General features: G+C 41.6%; 1 protein-coding gene across 4 annotated transcripts in view; it reads right to left on the reverse strand.

Moving 5' to 3' along the window:
• Window positions 1–20,333, reverse strand: part of stau2 (staufen double-stranded RNA binding protein 2) — a 364,833-nt gene that overhangs the window by 287,119 nt on the left and 57,381 nt on the right. For 3 of the 4 annotated variants that reach the window (XM_063065127.1, XM_063065135.1, XM_063065117.1), the window contains one exon: window positions 16,795–16,954. In XM_063065127.1, coding sequence (XP_062921197.1) covers window positions 16,795–16,954 — 160 coding nt within the window. Of the gene's footprint in view, window positions 1–16,794; window positions 16,955–17,253; window positions 17,299–20,333 lie in introns of those variants that run through there. The other variant, XM_063065143.1, reaches the window with a different exon arrangement.

Genomic DNA, 20,333 nt, shown 5'->3' on the forward strand with positions numbered 1-20,333 from the left:
GTAACTATATGTTATAATTGTGTGGTTTTGTCAGTTTTAGTCTTGGTTTGTCCTATGTTTCTGTGATATGTTTCTGGAGGAACATTGTATTATTTTTTAATGCATGCATTTCTAAATGACAATAAACGAGGACTGAGTGCCCTCATAATCTAATCCTCATAGTCTAACCCCCTCATCTCTGGAATCAACCTGGTGAACCTCATCTGCAACGCCTCCAAAGCCACAATATCCTTCCTCAAAAGTAAGGAGACCAGAACTGCATGCAGTACTCCAGGTGCTGCCTTACCAGTACCCTGTACAGTTGCAGCATAACCTCCCTACTCGAAAATTCAATCCCTCTAGCAATGAAGGACAACATTCTATTTGCATTCTTGATAGGCTGCTGCAACTGCAAACCAACCTTCTGTGATTCATGCACAAGCACTCCTAAGTCCCTCTGCACAGAAGCATGCTGCAATTTTTTACCATATAAATAATAATCTGCTTTTTCATTTTTCATTGCCCACTCACTTAACCTATCTATATCTCTCTGCAGACTCTCCGTATCTTCTGCACAACTTGTTTTTCCACTCAATTTAGTATTATCAGCAAACTTGGATACACTACACTCAGTCCCCCCTTCCAGATCATTAATGTATATTGTGAACAGTTGATACAGTTCAGATTTTTTCTGGATTAGCACTCACAGTCCACTTCATTTTACTTGGATCTCTGGAAAATTATAATAATGTGTAAGAAAGTCACCTCATGGTATTAATAGAAATATCATCCAACAGAAGGAAAATTCTGTTGGGCAATACCAATGTCCTGAGCATGCCAGATTTATTTTACTGTGAGGCTTGCCAAAGAGCATCACAGGAACATGTCCTGGAGGTCCGAGTGACCTTCAAGGGAGGATGGGAACCATCACTTGGTGAATCAGTCGTCAACTATTGGGAGCTTTGAATAGTCAGCTCATGGACTATAGAGTTCCAAGATACTTGAGGTAATAGAAGAGTTTAAGAATGGGATTTGAGATGAAATCGGCCTCTGTCACTGCATTGTCAACATATAGTCAACAATGATGGGGGCTAAACAACAGGAATTCTGCAGATGCTGGAAATTCAAGCAACATACATCAAAGTTGCTGGTGAACGCAGCAGGCCAAGCAGCATCTATAGGAAGAGGCGCAGTCGACGTTTCAGGCTGAGACCCTTCGTCAGGACTAACTGAAGGAAGAGTGAGTAAGAGATTTGAAAGCTGGAGGGGGAGGGGGAGATGCAAAAAAAAAAAAATAAATGATGGGGGCTGAAAGGTGGGAGGTTGAGTCATTATGTGGAGGGGTTAGTTTCAGAAATTACATGAATAGAGAGGGGCAAGTTCATCAAAAATATTCAGGCCTCACAGGTATTTTCACATTTTACTGTCTCATTGTTTAAGTTTAAAATATATTAAAGCAGGATTTTTAAGCTAATCTACAAAATACTGTGCATCATGTCAAATCAAAAGAATAATTCCAAAACCTGTCAACAATATACCAAAAATTAAAAACCAAAATTGTGAGGATAAATTGTATTTATCCCCTTTGTAATTACCACACTAACATTCCTCAGTTGCAACATTGCATATTACCTTAAAAACCTGCCCAACTTGTTTATGTAGAAAATTGGGGGATCGTTTGAATAAATACCCTCTCTGAATAGATACCCCTCCCTTGTAAGGAACAGCTGTGTGATAGATTTTCAACAGATCAAACCAAAACGAAGATAAAAGAGCAGTCAAGACGAGACAGGGAAAAGCTAAAAGAGAACCACAAATCTGGGGAATGGTACAAGACCATCTCAAAGGCACTGAACATACCTCAGAGCTTAGTGCAGTCCATTGTGAAACCCCAGCCACATTGCTTAGGTCAGGCTGCCTCTCTAAACTTAGTCGGAGAAGAATGGCACTTATAAGAGAGGCTACTATGATGCCCACAGTCACTGAATGAACTGCAGAAGTCAGTGGCAGCAATTAGAGATGAAGTTCATAGCTCCAAAATCTCTAAAGCCTTGCACAAAAAGGGTATTTATAGAAGAGCTGCAAGGAAGAAACCCTGGGTAAAAAGTAGCATATCCTTGCCCATAAAGACTTTGCAAATCGCACTGAGAAGACACTGTAAAGATTTGCAAGGAGGTCTGGTAAAAAGACAAGACTAAAGTGGAACTTTTTGGCCTCAACACTAATACTGTGCAGCATAAGTCTGATACTGTGCATTAGCCAGGTAACACCATCCCTGCTGTAAAGTATGGTGGTGGTAGCATCACACTATGGGGATGCTTTTCAGCATCAGGGACTGGGAATCTGGTCAGGATTGATGGGAAGATGAATGCTGCTAAATACAGAGAGATCCTGGATAATATACCTGCTAGCCTCTGCCAGAAACCTTAAACTGGGGAGGAAGTTCATCTTTCAGCAGGATAATGACCCAAAGCACACTGCCACAGCAACCATGGAGTGGTTTCAAATGAAGAAAATTGATATCCTTTAGTGTCGAGACCCTAACCCGATCAAACATTTCGTGCAGGACCTCAAGATTGCTGTACACTGCTGCTTCCCAACCACCTAGCACAGCTTGAGCAATTTTGCAAGAAGAAATGGGCAAATCTTTCTCAATCACGTTGTGCAAAGCTAACAGAGACTTACCCAAAAAGACTACTGGTTGTCATAGTTGCGAGAGGTGGGTCAACTAAGTACTGAGCAAAGGGGGTTGAATACTTTTGAACTGCTGACATTTCAGGTTTGAGTTTAGTTTTTCATGCTTTACAATTTCACCCATTTTTGGGCTCTACTGTGAAAAAGGAGCATGTGATCCACAAATAAAAATTCTCAGTTAAATTGATCAAAATCCCTGGTTGTAGTTCATGTGAACAAAGTGTTGGGGTTGAATACTTTTCCAAGGCACTGTAAACAATTAATACAGTGGTTTCCGTAGCTTGTAGTTTGTTTTTGTTTTTACAAAGCAAGGAATTTATCAATAGACAGATTCCACAAATGCTGGAAAACTTGAACAATACACACAAAATGCTGGAGGAACTCAGCAAGTCAGGCAGCATGGAGGGAAATAAACAGTTGACGTTTCAGGCCAAAACCATTAATCAGGACTTTCTAAGCTGTTCCAAACTTCTGTGTGTGTGATTTTTCGACAGATTTTTTTAAGTGCAGGCTACTTTGTGTGTGTCCATTAGTAAATATTTCATTGTCCTTTTGCTGGTAGATTGTTGCAGCAAATAACATCAGGAGATACTATTTTCTGTTTGATAAGTTTCTTATGTAGGTTCTGAATGATTAATAATTTCTTTAGGAAAGAATTCCGATTTAGAGCTCTGAGCAAACTAAACTTTGTGTTGCACTGGTCTTGATTACTATGAATTTGCATAAAAATGAACTCTAATTTTTTTTAATCAATTAAAGATGACAAATTCTATTGTCTCAAGTACATGCTCCCAGAGGAGATCTATGAATGACACCAACAAGATAGATTAATGTCTATTTTCTGTCATAAAGAACCATTTAGAAAAATAATTCATACAATTAGAAAGCAAGACAAATAGGCAAATTGAAACTTGGAAAACCTTTACATATCCCTGTCTTGGGTTATTATAGTTTCAAGAACTTGCCCCGCTTGTTCATGCAAACATTCTTAGTACACTTACCACAATATTACAACATGCCAAGTATTTCACAACACATGCAACGTATAGACATTCATAAATGCAGGAAATCTGTCAGCCAATTGGTCAACAGCAGATTCCGACAAATAGCAGTTACAACAGTCAGATAATATGTTTTCATAAAACTAAGAAATAAATATCCCAAGGATATTTATTTTAAATCTTCAGGGATAACTGTCTGTGACTCTGAGATTAGTCTCGGTGGGGGGAGGGAAGGGAGGTTTAGGGAACCTTGGTTTTCAAGATATTTAAGCCCTGGTTTAAAAAAAATTGTATAGCAGGTATTGGCAGGGAAGAACAAATGAGGTACTCGAAGAGTATAAGAAATGCAAGAGAGCACTTAGGAAATCAGAAGGCTGAAACAAAGGCATGAGGTTGCTCTGGCAGACAAGGTGAAGGAGAGTCCCAAAGGTTTGTACAGATATACTAAGAGCAAAAGAATAGAAAGGAGCAAAACTGGTCCTCTGTGAGATCAGAGTGGTAATCTATACTCAGAGCCAAAAGAGATGGGGAAGATCTTAAATGGATTTTAAGGATCTGCATTTATTCGAAAGACAGAGCAGCGAGGTCATGGACCCTATACAGATTACAGAGGAAATTTTTGCTGTCAAGGCAAGTTAAGGTTGATAAAGCCCCAGAGCCTGACAATGTGTTCCTTCGGACCCTGTGCGAAACTAGTGCAGAAATTGCAGGGACCCTAGCAGAAATATTTGAAATCCTTAGCCACAGATTGGAGGGGAGGTGATGTTGTTTCATTTAAAGAATGCTCGAAGAATAAGACAGGAAATTTATAGGCCTATGAGCCTGACATCAGTATGGGAAAGTTATTGGAAGGTTATCTAAGGGACTGGATATACAAGTATTTGGATGGACAGGGACCGATTAGAGATAGTCAACATAATTTTATGCGTGGTATATTATGTCTAACCAATCTTACAGAGTTTTTCAAAGAACTTACCAGGAAAGTTGATGAAGGAAAGGCAGTTAATGTGGTCTACATGGACTTTAGCAAGGCCCTGCATGGGAAATGGGTCAAGAAGGTTCAGCCGCTGAGTATTCAAGACGAGGTAGTAAACTGGATTAGACATTGGCTTCATGACAGAAGCTAGAGGGTGATAGCAGATGGCTGCTTTTCTGATTCGAGGCCTGTGACTAGTGGTGTGCTGCAGGAATTGGTGCTGGGTTCTCTGTTGTTTGTCATCAATAGCAATTATCTGGATAATATGGTAAACTAGATCAGCAAATCTGCAGATAACACCAAGATTTGGAGTACAGTGCGCAGTAAGGAAGACTAACCTGGCTTACAGCAGGATTTGGATGAGCTGGACAAATGGGCTGAAAAGTGGCAGGTGTTACACTTCGGGAAGTCCATCCAGGATAGGTCTCAGACTGGGTGCGGTAGGGTGCTGAAGAGTGCTGTAGATCCCAGATCTGGGATCTGGGAGTACAGTAGAACAGAGAGATCCATGATTTCTTGAAAGTGGCACCACGGGTAGAAAGGGTCATAAAGCAAGCTTCTGGCACACTGGCCTTCATAACTCAAAGTACTGAGTAAAGAAGATGGGACGTTATGTTGGAGAGGCCTAATTGGGAGTATTGTGTCTATTTTTAGTCATCTACCTGCAGGAAAGATGTAAATAGGATTGAAAGAGTGCAAAGAAAATTTACAAGGGCATTTGCCGGGACTGGAGGACTTGAGTTATAGGGAAAGGTTGAACAGGTTATTAGTTTATTTCCCTAGAACATAAAAAAATTGAGGGGAGATTTGATAGACATACACAAAATTATGACGGGTAGAAATAGGGTAAATGTACCAAGGTTGGGTAAACTACAATGAGAGGTTATGGGTTATTGGTGAAAGGTGAAATGTGAAAAGAGAACATAAAAACGGACTGTAAAAGCTTTTATAGATATGTAAAAAGGAAAAGACTGATAAAGACAAATGTAGGTCCCCTGCAAACAGAAACAGGTGAATTGATTATGGGGAGCAAGGACATGGCAGACCAATTGAATAATTACTTTGGTTCTGTCTTCACTAAGGAGGACATAGATAATCTTCCAGAAATAGTAAGGGACAGAGGGTCCAGTGAGATGGAGGAACTGAGCGAAATACATGTTAGTAGGGAAGTGGTGTTAGGTAAATTGAAGGGATTGAAGGCAGATAAATCCCCAGGGCCAGATGGTCTGCATCCCAGAGTGCTTAAGGAAGTAGCCCAAGAAATAGTGGATGCATTAGTGATAATTTTTCAAAACTCGTTAGATTCTGGACTAGTTCCTGAGGATTGGAGGGTGGCTAATGTAACCCCACTTTTTAAAAAAGGAGGGAGAGAGAAACCGGGGAATTATAGGCCGGTTAGCCTAACGTCGGTGGTGGGGAAACTGCTGGAGTCAGTTATCAAGGATGTGATAACAGCACATTTGGAAAGCGGTGAAATGATTGGACAAAGTCAGCATGGATTTGTGAAAGGAAAATCATGTCTGACGAATCTCATAGAATTTTTTGAGGATGTAACTAGTAGAGTGGATAGGGGAGAACCAGTGGATGTGGTATATTTGGATTTTCAAAAGGCTTTTGACAAGGTCCCACACAGGAGATTAGTGTGCAAACTTAAAGCACACGGTATTGGGGGTAAGGTATTGGTGTGGGTGGAGAATTGGTTAGCAGACAGGAAGCAAAGAGTGGGAATAAACGGGACCTTTTCAGAATGGCAGGCGGTGACTAGTGGGGTACCGCAAGGCTCAGTGCTGGGACCCCAATTGTTTACAATATATATTAATGACTTGGATGAGGGAATCAAATGCAGCATCTCCAAGTTTGCGGATGACACGAAGCTGGGTGGCGGTGTTAGCAGTGAGGAGGATGCTAAGAGGATGCAGGGTGACTTGGATAGGTTGGGTGAGTGGGCAAATTCATGGCAGATGCAATTTAATGTGGATAAATGTGAAGTTATCCACTTTGGTGGCAAAAATAGGAAAACAGATTATTATCTGAATGGTGGCCGATTAGGAAAAGGGGAGGTGCAACGAGACCTGGGTGTCATTATACACCAGTCATTGAAAGTGGGCATGCAGGTACAGCAGGCAGTGAAAAAGGCGAACGGTATGCTGGCATTTATAGCGAGAGGATTCGAGTACAGGAGCAGGGAGGTACTACTGCAGTTGTACAAGGCCTTGGTGAGACCACACCTGGAGTATTGTGTGCAGTTTTGGTCCCCTAATCTGAGGAAAGACATCTTTGCCATAGAGGGAGTACAAATAAGGTTCACCAGATTGATTCCTGGGATGGCAGGTCTTTCATATGAAGAAAGACTAGATGAACTGGGCTTGTACTCGTTGGAATTTAGAAGATTGAGGGGGGATCTGATTGAAACGTATAAGATCCTAAAGGGATTGGACAGGCTAGATGCGGGAAGATTGTTCCCGATGTTGGGGAGGTCCAGAACGAGGGGTCACAGTTTGAGGATAGAGGGGAAGCCTTTTAGGACCGAGATTAGGAAAAACTTCTTCACACAGAGAGTGGTGAATCTGTGGAATTCTCTGCCACAGCAAATTGTTGAGGCCAGTTCATTAGCTATGTTTAAAAGGAAGTTAGATATGGCCCTTGTGGCTACAGGGGTCAGGGGGTATGGAGGGAAGGCTGGGTTCTGAGTTGGATGATCAGCCATGATCATAATAAATGGCGGTGCAGGCTCGAAGGGCCGAATGGCCTACTCCTGCACCTATTTTCTATGTTTCTATGTTTCTATGTTTAAGGGGAACACAAGGGATAACTCCTTCACTCAGAGTAGTGAGTGTGTGGAACATGCTGCCAGCGCAAGTGGTGGATACGGGGTCGATTTCAACATTTAAGAGAAATCTGGATAGGTACATGGATGGTAGGGGTATGGAGGGGTATGGTCCTGGTGCAGGTCAATGGGAGTAGGCAGCTTAAATGGCTGGGCACAAACTAGTTGGCCAAAGGGCCTGCTTGTGCTGTCGTGCTGAATATGTAATGAATAAATCTGAATTTGAATTTGCTCTTCATCAGAAATTGCCAAGGAATTTCATATATTAATGCAAGGGAGCTGGTAAGACCTTGGTTTGAATGGTCATTGACAAATCTCTCCACAAATGCTGACTGACCTGCTAAGTATTTTCAAGTTTTAACTTACTTAAAATCAGAATCAGAATCAGGTTTATTATCACCGGTATGTGATGTGAAATTTGTTAACTTAGCAGCAGATTAATGCAATACATAATCTAGCAGAGAGAGAGAAAAAAAATAAAACATAATAATAAATAAACAAGTAAATCAATTACGCATATTGAATAGATTATTAAAAAATGTGCAAAAAACCCAGAAATACTGTATATTAAAAAAAGTGAGGTAGTGTCCAAAGCTTCAAAGTCCATTCAGGAATCAGATGGCAGAGGGGAAGAAGCTGTTCCTAAATCGCTGAGTGTGTGCCTTCAGGTTTCTGTATCTCCTTCCTGATGGTAACAGTGTGAAAAGGACATGCCCTGGGTGCTAGAGGTCTTTAATAATGGACACTGCCTCTCTGAGACATCGCTCCCTAAAGATGTCCTGGGTACTTTGTAGGCTAGCAACCAAGATGGAGCTGACAAGATTTACAACCTTCTGCGCCTTCTGCACCTCCATACCAGACAGTGATGCAGCCTGTCAGAATGCTCTCCACGGTACAACTATAGAAGTTTTTGAGTGTATTTGTTAAATCTGTAACATTTGTTAAAATGTTAAATTTCCAACATCTACCAGTTTTAGTTTGTCAGCAACTCAGCTGAACTTCTCATCCAAAAGCTAGCACCTTCAATAGACCTCAGCATCGACTCAAGAGTTAGTTCAGATCTGTGTGCTCAAGTCTCTGGAGAGGAACTCTGAGTCCACAATCATTTGGCCCAGAGATGAGAACTCCACTTTGCAAGCCACAGCAGGCATTGTGACAGATATGAATTTGTAGATTCAAGATTTTCAGACTCTTTAAAGCTTAAATCAATTAAGCATAATTTTTTTTTCTTGAAGAATGAGCTACACAACTTGGGTCAAACCTAATAAATTCCCATGCTACTGATTAAATTCCCCCAAAAAAAGGAAATGAAGATTTTTCATAGACAATAGAGCACAATGGCAAATAACTTATTGGATTTATTCAATTAAATGGATGTTATTTTTCAATTAAAGATTCCTTATAACTTTACTTTAAATTTTTCCAGCAGCAGAACCCATTCACATAGCATCTGAACTGACTTGAGGGGAATTAAAACAAACAGACATCTTGATTGTCATCTTCAGATTCTTGAACAATCAATCTACTTGCACTCTGCCATTACTAGTTAAAGAATGCACAAGTACTTGGGCATAAATAATACTAAAAAAAAATTAACAGAGTGCCAATGAAGCAGAGGTTAAAAGCAATGACCAAAATTTGGTCAAAGAAATTGTTATAAGTTTACAAAGGATGTCAGGAAGTCAAAATGGCTTTAAAAATGTGTGCAGGGCCTAGAGCAGGTGGCATTACGGCATGGATTCAGATATAATCAAATCAATCATTTCTCCCAAGTTTTCACCATGGATGACATTGTAAATATCACTTCAAGGCAATTTCAAATTACAGGGGGAAGACTTGTTATAATTCCAAAACCAAGGGATAAAATACTAGAAGAATCAGAATCAGATTTAATATCACTGGCATTCGTCGTGAAATTTGTTAACTTTGTGCTAGCAGTACAATGCAATACATGAGAAGAGATATTTTAAAACTGAATTACAGTAAATATATATATATTTTTAAATAATTAAATTAAATAAGTAGTGAGTTAGTGTTCATGGGTTCAATGTCCATTCAGAAATCAGACGACAGGGGTGTTCCTGAATCGTCGAGTCTGTGCCTTTAGGCTTCTGTACCTCTTCCTGATGGTAGCAATGAGAAGAGGGCACGTCCTGGGTGGCGGGGGCCCGTAATCATGGATGGTGCCTTTCTGAAGCACTGCTCCTTGAAGGTGTCCTGGATACTACGAAGGCTAGCACCTAGGATGGAGCTGACTAATTTTACAACTCTCTGCAGCTTATTTCAATCCTGAACAGGATTAAAGGCAACAAATCACCAGGACCTGTGGCCTGCAGAAAGACCGTAAACAAAGTAGGTGTAGAGATGGTAGGCCCATTGTTGATATATTTCTAAAGGTACTAGAAGATTGAAAAATACTAATGTGGCTCCCTTGCTCAAAAAGGGAGGAAGACAAAAGGCAGGGAAACACGCCAGTTATTTTAACATCTATTGTCAGCAAAACACTAGAATCAATAACCAAAGGGGAAATAATGAACCGTTTAGAAAAGCTGAACATAATTAAGCTAGTCGACATGGCTTTATGAAAAGTCATGTATAGGTCTACCTTCACTAATCCGACTACCTGTAATCCGGTTCCTTCGATAATCCAGAACTGATTATGCTTAATGTGATCCTTCTCTAGTTCGGCATTTTCACTAATCCGGCACTCCTCAGGTCCCAAGGGTGCCGGATTAGTGAAGGTCGACCTGTATTACTAACTTCAATGAGTTTTCTTGACAAGGTGATGAGGGTGATTGTTGAAGGTAGAACTGTGGATATTGTGCACATGGTTTTTAGTAAAGCATTTGACAAGGTCCCTCATGGAAGGCTCTTCCAGAAGATTAAGGTGTATGGGATTCATAGGGAATTGGCCATTTGGATTCAGAACTAGCTTGTCCATACAAGACAAAGGGTAGTGGTCAATGGGACTTAACCTTGCTGGAGGTCTGTAATTAGTGGAATTCTGCAGGAATCTGTGCTGGGACCTCTGCTGTTTGTGATGTACATAAATAAAATGGATGAAAATGTAGATGAGTGGGTTACTAAGTGCTCAGATGATATGAAGGTTGGTGGTGTTGTGGTTACCACAGAAGACTAACAAAGCACACAGCTGGATATTGATCAGTTGCAGACATGGGTGGAGAAATGGCAGATGGAGTTTAACCCGCCAAATGTGAAGTATTGCACCTTCATGGGTCAAATGTAAAGAAACACTGCACCATTAAGCGCAAGATCTTTAATAGTGTTGATGAGCTGAGGGATCGTGGGGTCAAAGTTCACAGCTCCCTGAAAGTGGCTACACAGGTTGACAGGGTGGCTAAGGCGGCAAATGGCATCCTTGCCTTTATTAGTCAAGGTACTGAGTTCAAAGTCAGGAAGTTACGTTGCAGCTTTATAAAACTCTGGTTAGGTCGCATCTGGAGTATCATATACAGTTCTACTTGCCCTGTTATAGGAAGGATATTAAGGCTTTGGAAAGGGTACAGAAAAGGTTTACCTGGATGCTGCCTGGATTAGAGGGCATCCAACGAGTGGTTGGACAAAACTTGAGTTGTTTTTTCTGGAGTGGCAGAGGCTGAAGGAGATTTAATAGCAGCTTATAGATTATGAGGTGTATAGATTGAGTGGACAGATGGTATCTTCTTCCCAGGATTGAAATGTCCAATAGCAGAGGACAGGTATTTAAGGTGAGAAGGAGCAAGTTCAAAGGAGATGCAAGAGGTTTTCTTTTTTAAGTACAGATTGGTGCCTGGGATGCACTGCCTGGGGAATTGTTAGAGGCAGATATATTAGGGACTTTTAAGAGACATTTAGAAAAGCAAATGAATATGAGGAAAAGGGAAGGATATGGACATTGTGTAGGTAGAAAGGATTAGATTAGTTGGCCTTTTGATTATTAATTTAATTGGTTCAGTACAACATTGTTGGCGAAGGGTATGTTCCTGTGCTGTACTAGTCTACATTCTATCAAAAGCAAGTCATGTTTGACAACAGCACACACAAACTGCAGGAGGAGCTCAGCAGATCAGGCAGGATCAATGAAAGAAATGAACAGTCGGCATTTCATGCCAAGACTCTTCTTCAGGACTGGAAAAGAAGGGGAAGGCACCAGAATAAAGAGGGGGGGGGAGAAGGCAAGGAGGACTAGCTAGAAGGTGATAGGTGAAACCAGGTGGGACCAAAAGGTCAAGTGTTAGAGAATAAGATATCTAATAGGACAGAAGAGTGGACCATGGAAGAAGGAGGAACACTAGGGGATGTGATAGGCAAGTGCAGAGAAAAGTTAAGAGGCAGAATGGGGAATAAATGAAAGGGGAAGGGGGAGGGAAGGAAGTACCAGAAGGAGAAATCGATGTTCATGCCATCAGGTTGGTGGCTACCTAGGCAGAATATGAGGTGTTGATTCTCCACACCGAGGGTGGCCTCATATTAGCAAAAACAGCCATGGACCAACATATCAGAACAGGAATGGGGGTAGGAAGTAAAACTTTAAGCCACCAGGAAACTGTGCTTTTAGCAGAGTTGCTTGACAAAGCGCTTCCCTAATTTAGCTCGGGTCTCACCAATGCAGACGAGGTCACATTGGAAGTATAGACACAATAAGTAACCCCATCGGATTCACAAGTCAAGTGTTGGCCTCACATGGAAGGACTGTTTGGGGCCCTGAATGGAGGCAAGGGAGGAGGTGAATGGGCAGGTGCAGCATTTCTGCTGCTTGCAGGGCTATATGCCAGGAGAGAGTTAGGTGGGGAGGGACGAGAATCACAGAGGGAGTGATCCCTGAGGAAAGTGGTCAGTGGGTGGGGGGAGGCGGAAAGTGGTAAAGATGCGTTTGACGATAGAATCCCATTGAAGGCAGTGAAGAATGACGTGTTGGAAATGAAGGCTCATGTGGTAGGCGAGGACAGGAGGATCTCTATCCCTGTTAAGGCACTGGGAAGATGGGGTGAGCACAGATGTCCAGGAAATAGAGGAGATGGCGATGAGGGCAGCATCAATGGTGGAAGAAAGAGGACGACATCCCTGATATCCTGGAAAAGAAAGCCTCATCCTGGCGGAAAACAAAGGAACTGAAAAAAGGGAACAGCATTTTTACAGGAGACAGGGTGAGAAGAGAATAGTGGACTGGGTAGCCTCCAACCTGATGGCATGAACATTGACTTCTCAAACTTCCTCTAATGCCCCACCTCCCCCTCGTACGCGATCCGTTATTTACTTATATACACACACATTCTTTTTCTTTCTCTTTTTTCTCCCTCTGTCCCTCTCAGTATACCCCTTGCCCATCCTCTGGGTTTTCCCTCCTCCCCCTTTTCTTTCTCCCTAGGCCTCCTGTCCAGTAATCCTCTCATATCCCTTTTGCCAATCAACTGTCCAGCTCTTGGCTCCATCCCACCCCCTCCTGTCTTCTCCTATCATTTTGGATCTCCCTCTCCCCTCCCCCTCTCAAATCGCTTACTAGCTCTTCTTTCAGTTAGTCCTGACAAAGGGTCTCGGCCCGAAACGTCGACTGTACCTCTTCCTAGATATGCTGCCTGGCCTGCTGCGTTCACCAGCAACTTTAATGTGTGTTGCCAGAGAAAAGTGGAGATAGCAATGGGAATCAATAGGTTCATAAAACATGTCAATAGACAGTTTGTCTGCAGAGACATAGGCAGAGAGATTGAGAAAGGGGAAAGAGGTGTCAGAAATGGATCAAGTGAATTTAAGAGCAGGGTGGAAGTTGGAGGATGAAATTGACTTACTCAGCATGGGTACACGAAGCAGCACCAATGCAGACGTCAGTGTAATGCAGGAAGAATTGGGGAGCATTACTGGAGAAAGTTTGGAACATGGACTGTTTTACGTAGCCAGTGAAAAGGTAAGCATCGCTGGGGCCCGTGGCTACCCCTTGAGTTTGGAGAAAGTGGGAGGAGCCGAAGGAGCAATTGTGAGAGTGAGGACCAGCTCTGCCAGATGAAGGAGGGTTGTGTTTGACAAATTCCTTGAATCCTTTGATGAATAAACAGGGAGAGTTGATAAAGGGGAACTTGCAGATGCAGTGTTCTTAGATTTCCAAGACATTTGGCCAGGTGCAAAATAAGGAGCTGTTGCATAAATTAAGAACCCACAGCATTGAAGGAAGCATATAAACTGGCCATCACATAGGAAAAAAGAGCCAGACTAAGTGTGCCCTTTTCAGGCTAAAGAGAATTGTGGAATACTCCAGGGACTTGTTATTGCCCGTAATGGTTTACTATTTACAGTAATGACCTAGAAGGGAGAATGAAAGGTTACCAAGTACATTAACGATATGAAAATAGGTAGCAAGCACATCATGAAGAGAAAATGGTGATTCTGCAACAGGATACAGATAGAGTGAATGGGTAAAAACCTGGCAAATGGAGTTTAATTTGAGGAAGCGTGAGGGGCGTGCGCTCCTGTAAGGAGAGTCAAAAGGAATTGATACTACAGCCGACAGACTCACTTTCAAGGACTCTGAACAACTTATGATCTCTGTATTACTTTTTTTTTAATTTGCACAATTTTTCTTCTTTTACGCATTGGTCAGTCTTTATGTATGGTATTTCATAGATTCTTTTGTATTTCTTTATTTTTCCTGTAAATGCCAGGAAAATGAATCTCAAGTAGTATATGGTAACAAATACATACTTTAATAATAAATTTACTTTGAACGGGTGGATTATGATGCAGATGCAAATTAGTGAAGTTCAGAGGGATCTAGATGTCCTAGTTCACGAATCAGAAAAAGTTAGCAGGGAGGTGTAACAAGTAAAGACAACAAAAGGCATTTTGACTTTAATTGTGGAAAGGTTTCAGAATAGATTGTTACAATTGGACGTGGTGTTGCTGAGGCCACACCTGGAACTCTGTGCAGAGATTTGGTCCCTTTAACTAAAAAAGGTAATAGCATCAGATAATCCGAGAAAAGATTTACTAGCCTCATTCCCTTTAAGGAAGGCTAATGGTCAATGCCTTTGGAGTTCAGAAGAATGGGCAGTGGTGGAGAGATTTCTTGACAGGGTAGACATTGAGATATTCTCAACACCGGGATAGTCACAAACAAAAGGGACACTGCTATAAAATAAAGAGTCAGCCATTTACAGCTGAGTTACATAGAAATTCCTTCACTCAAAGAACAGTGAAGCTCTACAATTCTCTCTGCTCACCAGTGCAGAAGGCCAGATCATTAGATTATGTAAATGGAAATAGATAAATATTCAAAGGGTCAATGAATTAATGTTATGCAGAAATGGCACAAGAGTCAGACCCCAGCACAGACCAGCCATCATGATTATGGGCAGGTTTGGTCGGGGTCAGGGGTGAGTAGTCTGGTGACCCGATTTTCTCGAGTTCTTGTGGACAATACTGACAGACCAAGTGGGGGATGGGGCACTATGTGGAAAACAGTCAAAACAAAGATAACACTTTCTATTCTTGTTCCTCAGTCCCATTTTACTGAGCTCTAAAATACCTGTCTAAATACAGTAACCATTCAGGATACATGCTCTGGAACTAGTGCTTGATTTTTTTTTGCCATTCAAGGATTTTTGCATTCAATCCAGATGTCTACTAAGGAGCTTCACTAAAATCCTGTGTCTTGTTACATTTCCTACAAAAAGGAGTAGCTGACATGAATAGTCCAGCTAAATTTAGAGAAAATAAATAACTAAATACACAAGGGAGAAAGAAAAAAATATCTGTTGATAGAATTAGATAAAGATGGATGGAAAACATATGCAGGATAAGCTTCAGCACAAAACAACTAGCCAAAAGGCATGTTTCACTTCCCTTACATTTTTGTAAAAATAACATGATAAAACAAGATTAAAAAGCTGGCATTCTATCAAAATCAAAGATGGTTCGATAACCATCACTTTGCCTGTTTGGCACACTGAGTCTACACTGGCCCGTTGATCCTACACTGGCTTTCTAAGGGTTCTGTTCTTCCCCATATCCTTTTGATCTAATTCTCTTTGGATAGGTGCCATTCATTTGGTGCCCACCACCCATTCAGGTAGTTCATTCCAAATTCCAACTGATACACAGCCTCTTCAATGCCCCTGGCAAAGGTTACATATCGGTATCAAAGGTTATGGGGAGAAGGCCGGGGAGTGGGGCTGAGGGGGGGAAAAAAAAAGGATCAGCCATGATTAAATGATGGAGCAGACTCTATGGGCCAAATTCTACTCCTATGTCTAATGATCTTATACCAATCAGCTTAAATGTACTCCCTTGAGTTATATTGGCCATTTATCAATTACTAATATTTCTTTTACTTAAGATTTTTAAAATTATCAGTTATCCTATTAGCCTTCTTTGCTTCAAGAACCACAGTTTTTCTAATGTTACATACCTCAAGGAGATCTTGCGGCTTTCTTGTGAGAATGATGTAATGATTTTTTGGAAGTCACCTGATGTAATTTTCCTGCCGATGTGAGGTCACGTGATGACATGTTCACCACGGGTATAAAAGGGAAGACCTCAGGTGACGCAGTTAGTTTTTCCAGTTAGAACGTCAATGAGGTATTCCGCACCGCTGCTTATTTGCATTATGACGCAGTTTTGATTTTAAACGGAGTTTTATGTTCTAATATAAGGTACAGAAATCTGAGCTGGGAGTTTGACCAATCGCTGCCAGGTTTGTTAATGTATCTTTTAAGTAACACTGGAGAGTGAAGATGGGACCCTGAAGGAGACGTTCGACAGGTTTGGAAAGTATCGACCATTACTGAATTCGTTCAAGAAAGAGTGATCTGCATGAGACAGTCTCTGCTAAAAAGGAAGCAGAAAAGGCTGTGCAGGATCTATTCTACGAAGTAGTAAGGTCAGTGCCTTTAAAACCATTTTATTTCCGTTGTCGTGAATCCTGTGGACAAGGCAGGATCCAACTGGGAGTGGCAGTGACGTCGTGTCTTCGAGGAATTCGTTACTTCATGAAAGTCTCTCCTAATTGACTGTATAAATCTCTTGGACTTTAAAATTTACCATTCGAGAAACTGTGTTTGAATTTATCGCTTTAAGAACTGGTTTCGCATTTATCGCTTTAAGAACTAGTACTGAGTAGTGGTTTACTGAATGGCCGCATAGCCGTTTACTTCTGGTTAGGATTTTCATTTTTTTTTCATTGTTTATCAGGGTTTAATAAATTTTTGTTTGTTTATAAATCCTGACTCGATATATTCATTGTTGCCGATCACGTGACGCTAATCTATCACTTAAGAGTAGCTCATGGAATCATTCCAGGAAAGCACAAATTATGATTATTAAAATACCTGGATTATTATTCATAATTGCTTTTGCTGGCCGTGGGGTTGGTTCTGGGAGACTGGTTTCACTCAATGCTTTGGCTGCGGCAGCATGTTGAGCCTTTTTGATACTACTTCCTTCTGCTTCCCAAGTTTGATCTCCAAGGGTCAACTGTACACTGAAGATCTGCACGAAAAGAAAAGATTATGTTAATACATATTTTATTGAAAACATCTATTACAGTCAACAAAAGTTTTGCAGCCTAATGCTAGGTTCTACAATTTTCATCTGATTTTCAGTAAAGGGATTACACAGAATTAACCAACGTGCCTTTGATTATTAGAGGCTAGCTTCTTGTAAATATTCAGAGCTTGATTGAATTTTGTTGAAGCAACCTGTGCTTGTTTTATTCTTAAAACCATCATTTGCCAAAAGACAGATATTTTGAAGGAAGCCTGGATCAATAACTTGAATTACTATAATACCTTCAATGCTAAACTAACAAATTTCATGACACATGCCAGTGATAATAAACCCAATTCTGATTCTGATGTTCAAGGAAATGAAAACAAGTACCTAATTAAATTTATGGAACTAAAACTTTCACTCTACATTTCAAGTTAACATTTACCTTTTCCCCAACAAGGATTATCAATCATCACCTACTATACTACCCAATGTACGTTACCTTCCCCTGGTGGAAAGTTCATTGCGTCATAGTGAAATCTGAAATAACTCATTTCATAAATAAGTAACTTGTATCTTGTTAAAGTGGCACACACATAACTGATCAATTTGTGCCTACATTACGGACTTGCACTACTTTCATTCAGTTATTCAAGAGATTGCTGGCACCCGGAAGGACATCATTCAGAAACTGCTTGATTATTGCTCAGGTATCTATACTTACACTATCACGTCCAATGCCGTGTATGGACAAAACAGTTCACATGCTTCTATTGCCATTTGAAAGTTAATCAAATCTATAACTTCACACACCATTTAATCTCAATCCATTCATTTATTAACTGATTTCATTATAATCTATTTTATACTATGCTTCTTTATTTTTAAGCCAATTTGACTTTAAATAGTTCAGCTAATTTTCTCTCAGGTACATGTACAAATGAAGTACTGTTCTTCAATCATTAATGCACATGTCCTGCATTTCTTGGACATACCACAGTTCATTTCTTTGCTGCACGAGAAAGAATGATCAATGAAGGGAAATGGGGGGGGGGGGATAAGCAGCTGGTGTCACATGGAGTTAAATCCTTTCCTATGTTCCTCTTCAAATAAATTATGAGTAGTACGCAGAATAATTAATACTTAAAGATCTGCTGAGTTACAAACAAGGAAAAGCTTACTGCAAAAATAAACTTTGCTGTAAATTATTGTTCATTACATTGTGTAATTACCTGGATTACTTGTGAAGAATAGGAATAGGAAGTATGCCTGCGAGGCCAGTGTTCTGTACTGGGTGTCGGATGTGGGATGTCCTGGAGACTCCCGGACTCCCGGACAGCCACATCTGTACCAGGTACGTTGAGCTGCAGCTCCTTAGGGACAGGGTTAGGGAACTGGAGCTGTAGCTTGATGACCTTCGTCTGGTCAGGAGAAGGTGATAGGCAAGGGTTCACCCCAGGGCGTCGGGAGACAAGTAAGTGAGTAACAGTCAGGATAGGGAAGGAAAAGAGTCAGAGGCTACAGACCACCCCTGTGGCTGTACCCCTTAACGATAAGTACTCCTGTTTGAGTACTATGGGGGGGGGGGGGGACAGCCTACCTGGGGGAAGCAACAGTGGCCGCACCTCTGACACAAAGTCTGGCCCTGTGGCTCAGAAGGGTAGGGAAAGGATGGCAGCAGTAATAGGGGACTCTATAGTTAGGGGGGGTGAGACAGGCGATTCTGTGGATGCAGGAAATAAACATGGATGGTAGTTTGCCTCCCAGGTGCCAGGGTCTGGGATATTTCTGATCACATCCACGATATCCTGAAGCAGGAAGGTGAATAGGCAGAGATCATGGTACATATTGGTATCAATGACGTAGGTAGGAAAACGGAGGAGGTCCTGAAAACAGACTACAGGGAGTTGGGAAGGAAGTTGAGAAGCAGGACCTCAAAGGTAGTATTCTCGGGATTACTGCCTGTGCCATGTGACAGTGAGTATAGGAATAGAAAGAGGTGGAGGACAAATGCGTGGCTGAGGGTTTGGAGCAGGGAGCAGGGATTCAGATTTCTGGATTATTGGACCTCTTCTGGGGCAGGAGTGATCTGTACAAAAAGGATGGGTTGCACTTGAATCCCAGGGGGACCAATATCCTGGCGGGGAGATTTGCTAAGGCTGTTGGGGAGGGTTTAAACTAGAATTGCTGGGGGGGTGAGAACCAAACTGAAGAGATGGAAGAAGGGGCAGTTGACTCACAAATAGAGAAAGCTTGGAGACAGTGCGAGAGGGAAGATAGACAGGTGATAGAGAAGGGATGCGCTCAGACCGATGGTTTGAGATGTGTCTATTTTAATACAAGGAGTATTATGAACAAAGCGGATGAGCTTAGAGTGTGGATCAGTACTTGGAGCTATGATGTTGTGGCCATTACAGAGACTTAGATGGCTCAGGGGCAGGAATGGTTACTTCGAGTGCGAGGTTTTAGATGTTTAGATGTTTTAGATCAAAGAGGACAGGAAAATTTTTAATTGGGGAAAGGCAAATTATGAGGCTATAAGGCTAGAACTTGCGGGTGTGAATTGGGATGATGTTTTTGCAGGGAAATGTACTATGGACATGTGGTCGATGTTTAGAGATCTCTTGCAGGATGTAAGGGATAAATTTGTCCCGGTGAGGAAGATAAAGAATGGTAGGGTGAAGGAACCATGGGTGACAAGTGAGGTGGAAAATCTAGTCAGGTGGAAGAAGGCAGCATAAATGAGGTTTAGGAAGCAAGGATCAGATGGGTCTATTGAGGAATATAGGGAAGCAAGAAAGGAGCTTAAGAAGGGGCTGAGAAGAGCAAGAAGGGAGCATGAGAAGGCCTTGGCAAGTAGGGTAAAGGAAAACCCCAAGGCATTCTTCAATTATGTGAAGATAAAAAAGGATGACAGGAATGAAGGTAGGACTGATTAGAGATAAAGGTAGGAAGATGTGCCTGGAGGCTGTGGAAGTGAGCGAGGTCCTCAATGAATACTTCTCTTCGGTATTCACCAATGAGAGGGAACTTGATGATGGTGAGGACAATATGAGTGAGGTTGATGTTCTGGAGCATGCTGATATTAAGGGAGAGGAGGTGTTGGAGTTGTTAAAATACATTAGGACAGATAAGTCCCCGGGGCCTGACGGAATATTCCCCAGGCTGCTCCACGAGGCGAGAGAAGAGATTGCTGAGCCTCTGGCTAGGATCTTTATGTCCTCGTTGTCCATGGGAATGGTACCGGAGGATTGGAGGGAGGTGAATGTTGTTCCCTTGTTCAAAAAAGGTAGTAGGGATAGTCCGGGTAATTATAGACCAGTGAGCCTTACGTCTGTGGTGGGAAAGCTGTTGGAAAAGATTCTCAGAGATAGGATCT

Source organism: Mobula hypostoma, chromosome 1 (genome assembly GCF_963921235.1).
Source record: "Mobula hypostoma chromosome 1, sMobHyp1.1, whole genome shotgun sequence".
NCBI lineage: Eukaryota > Metazoa > Chordata > Chondrichthyes > Myliobatiformes > Myliobatidae > Mobula > Mobula hypostoma.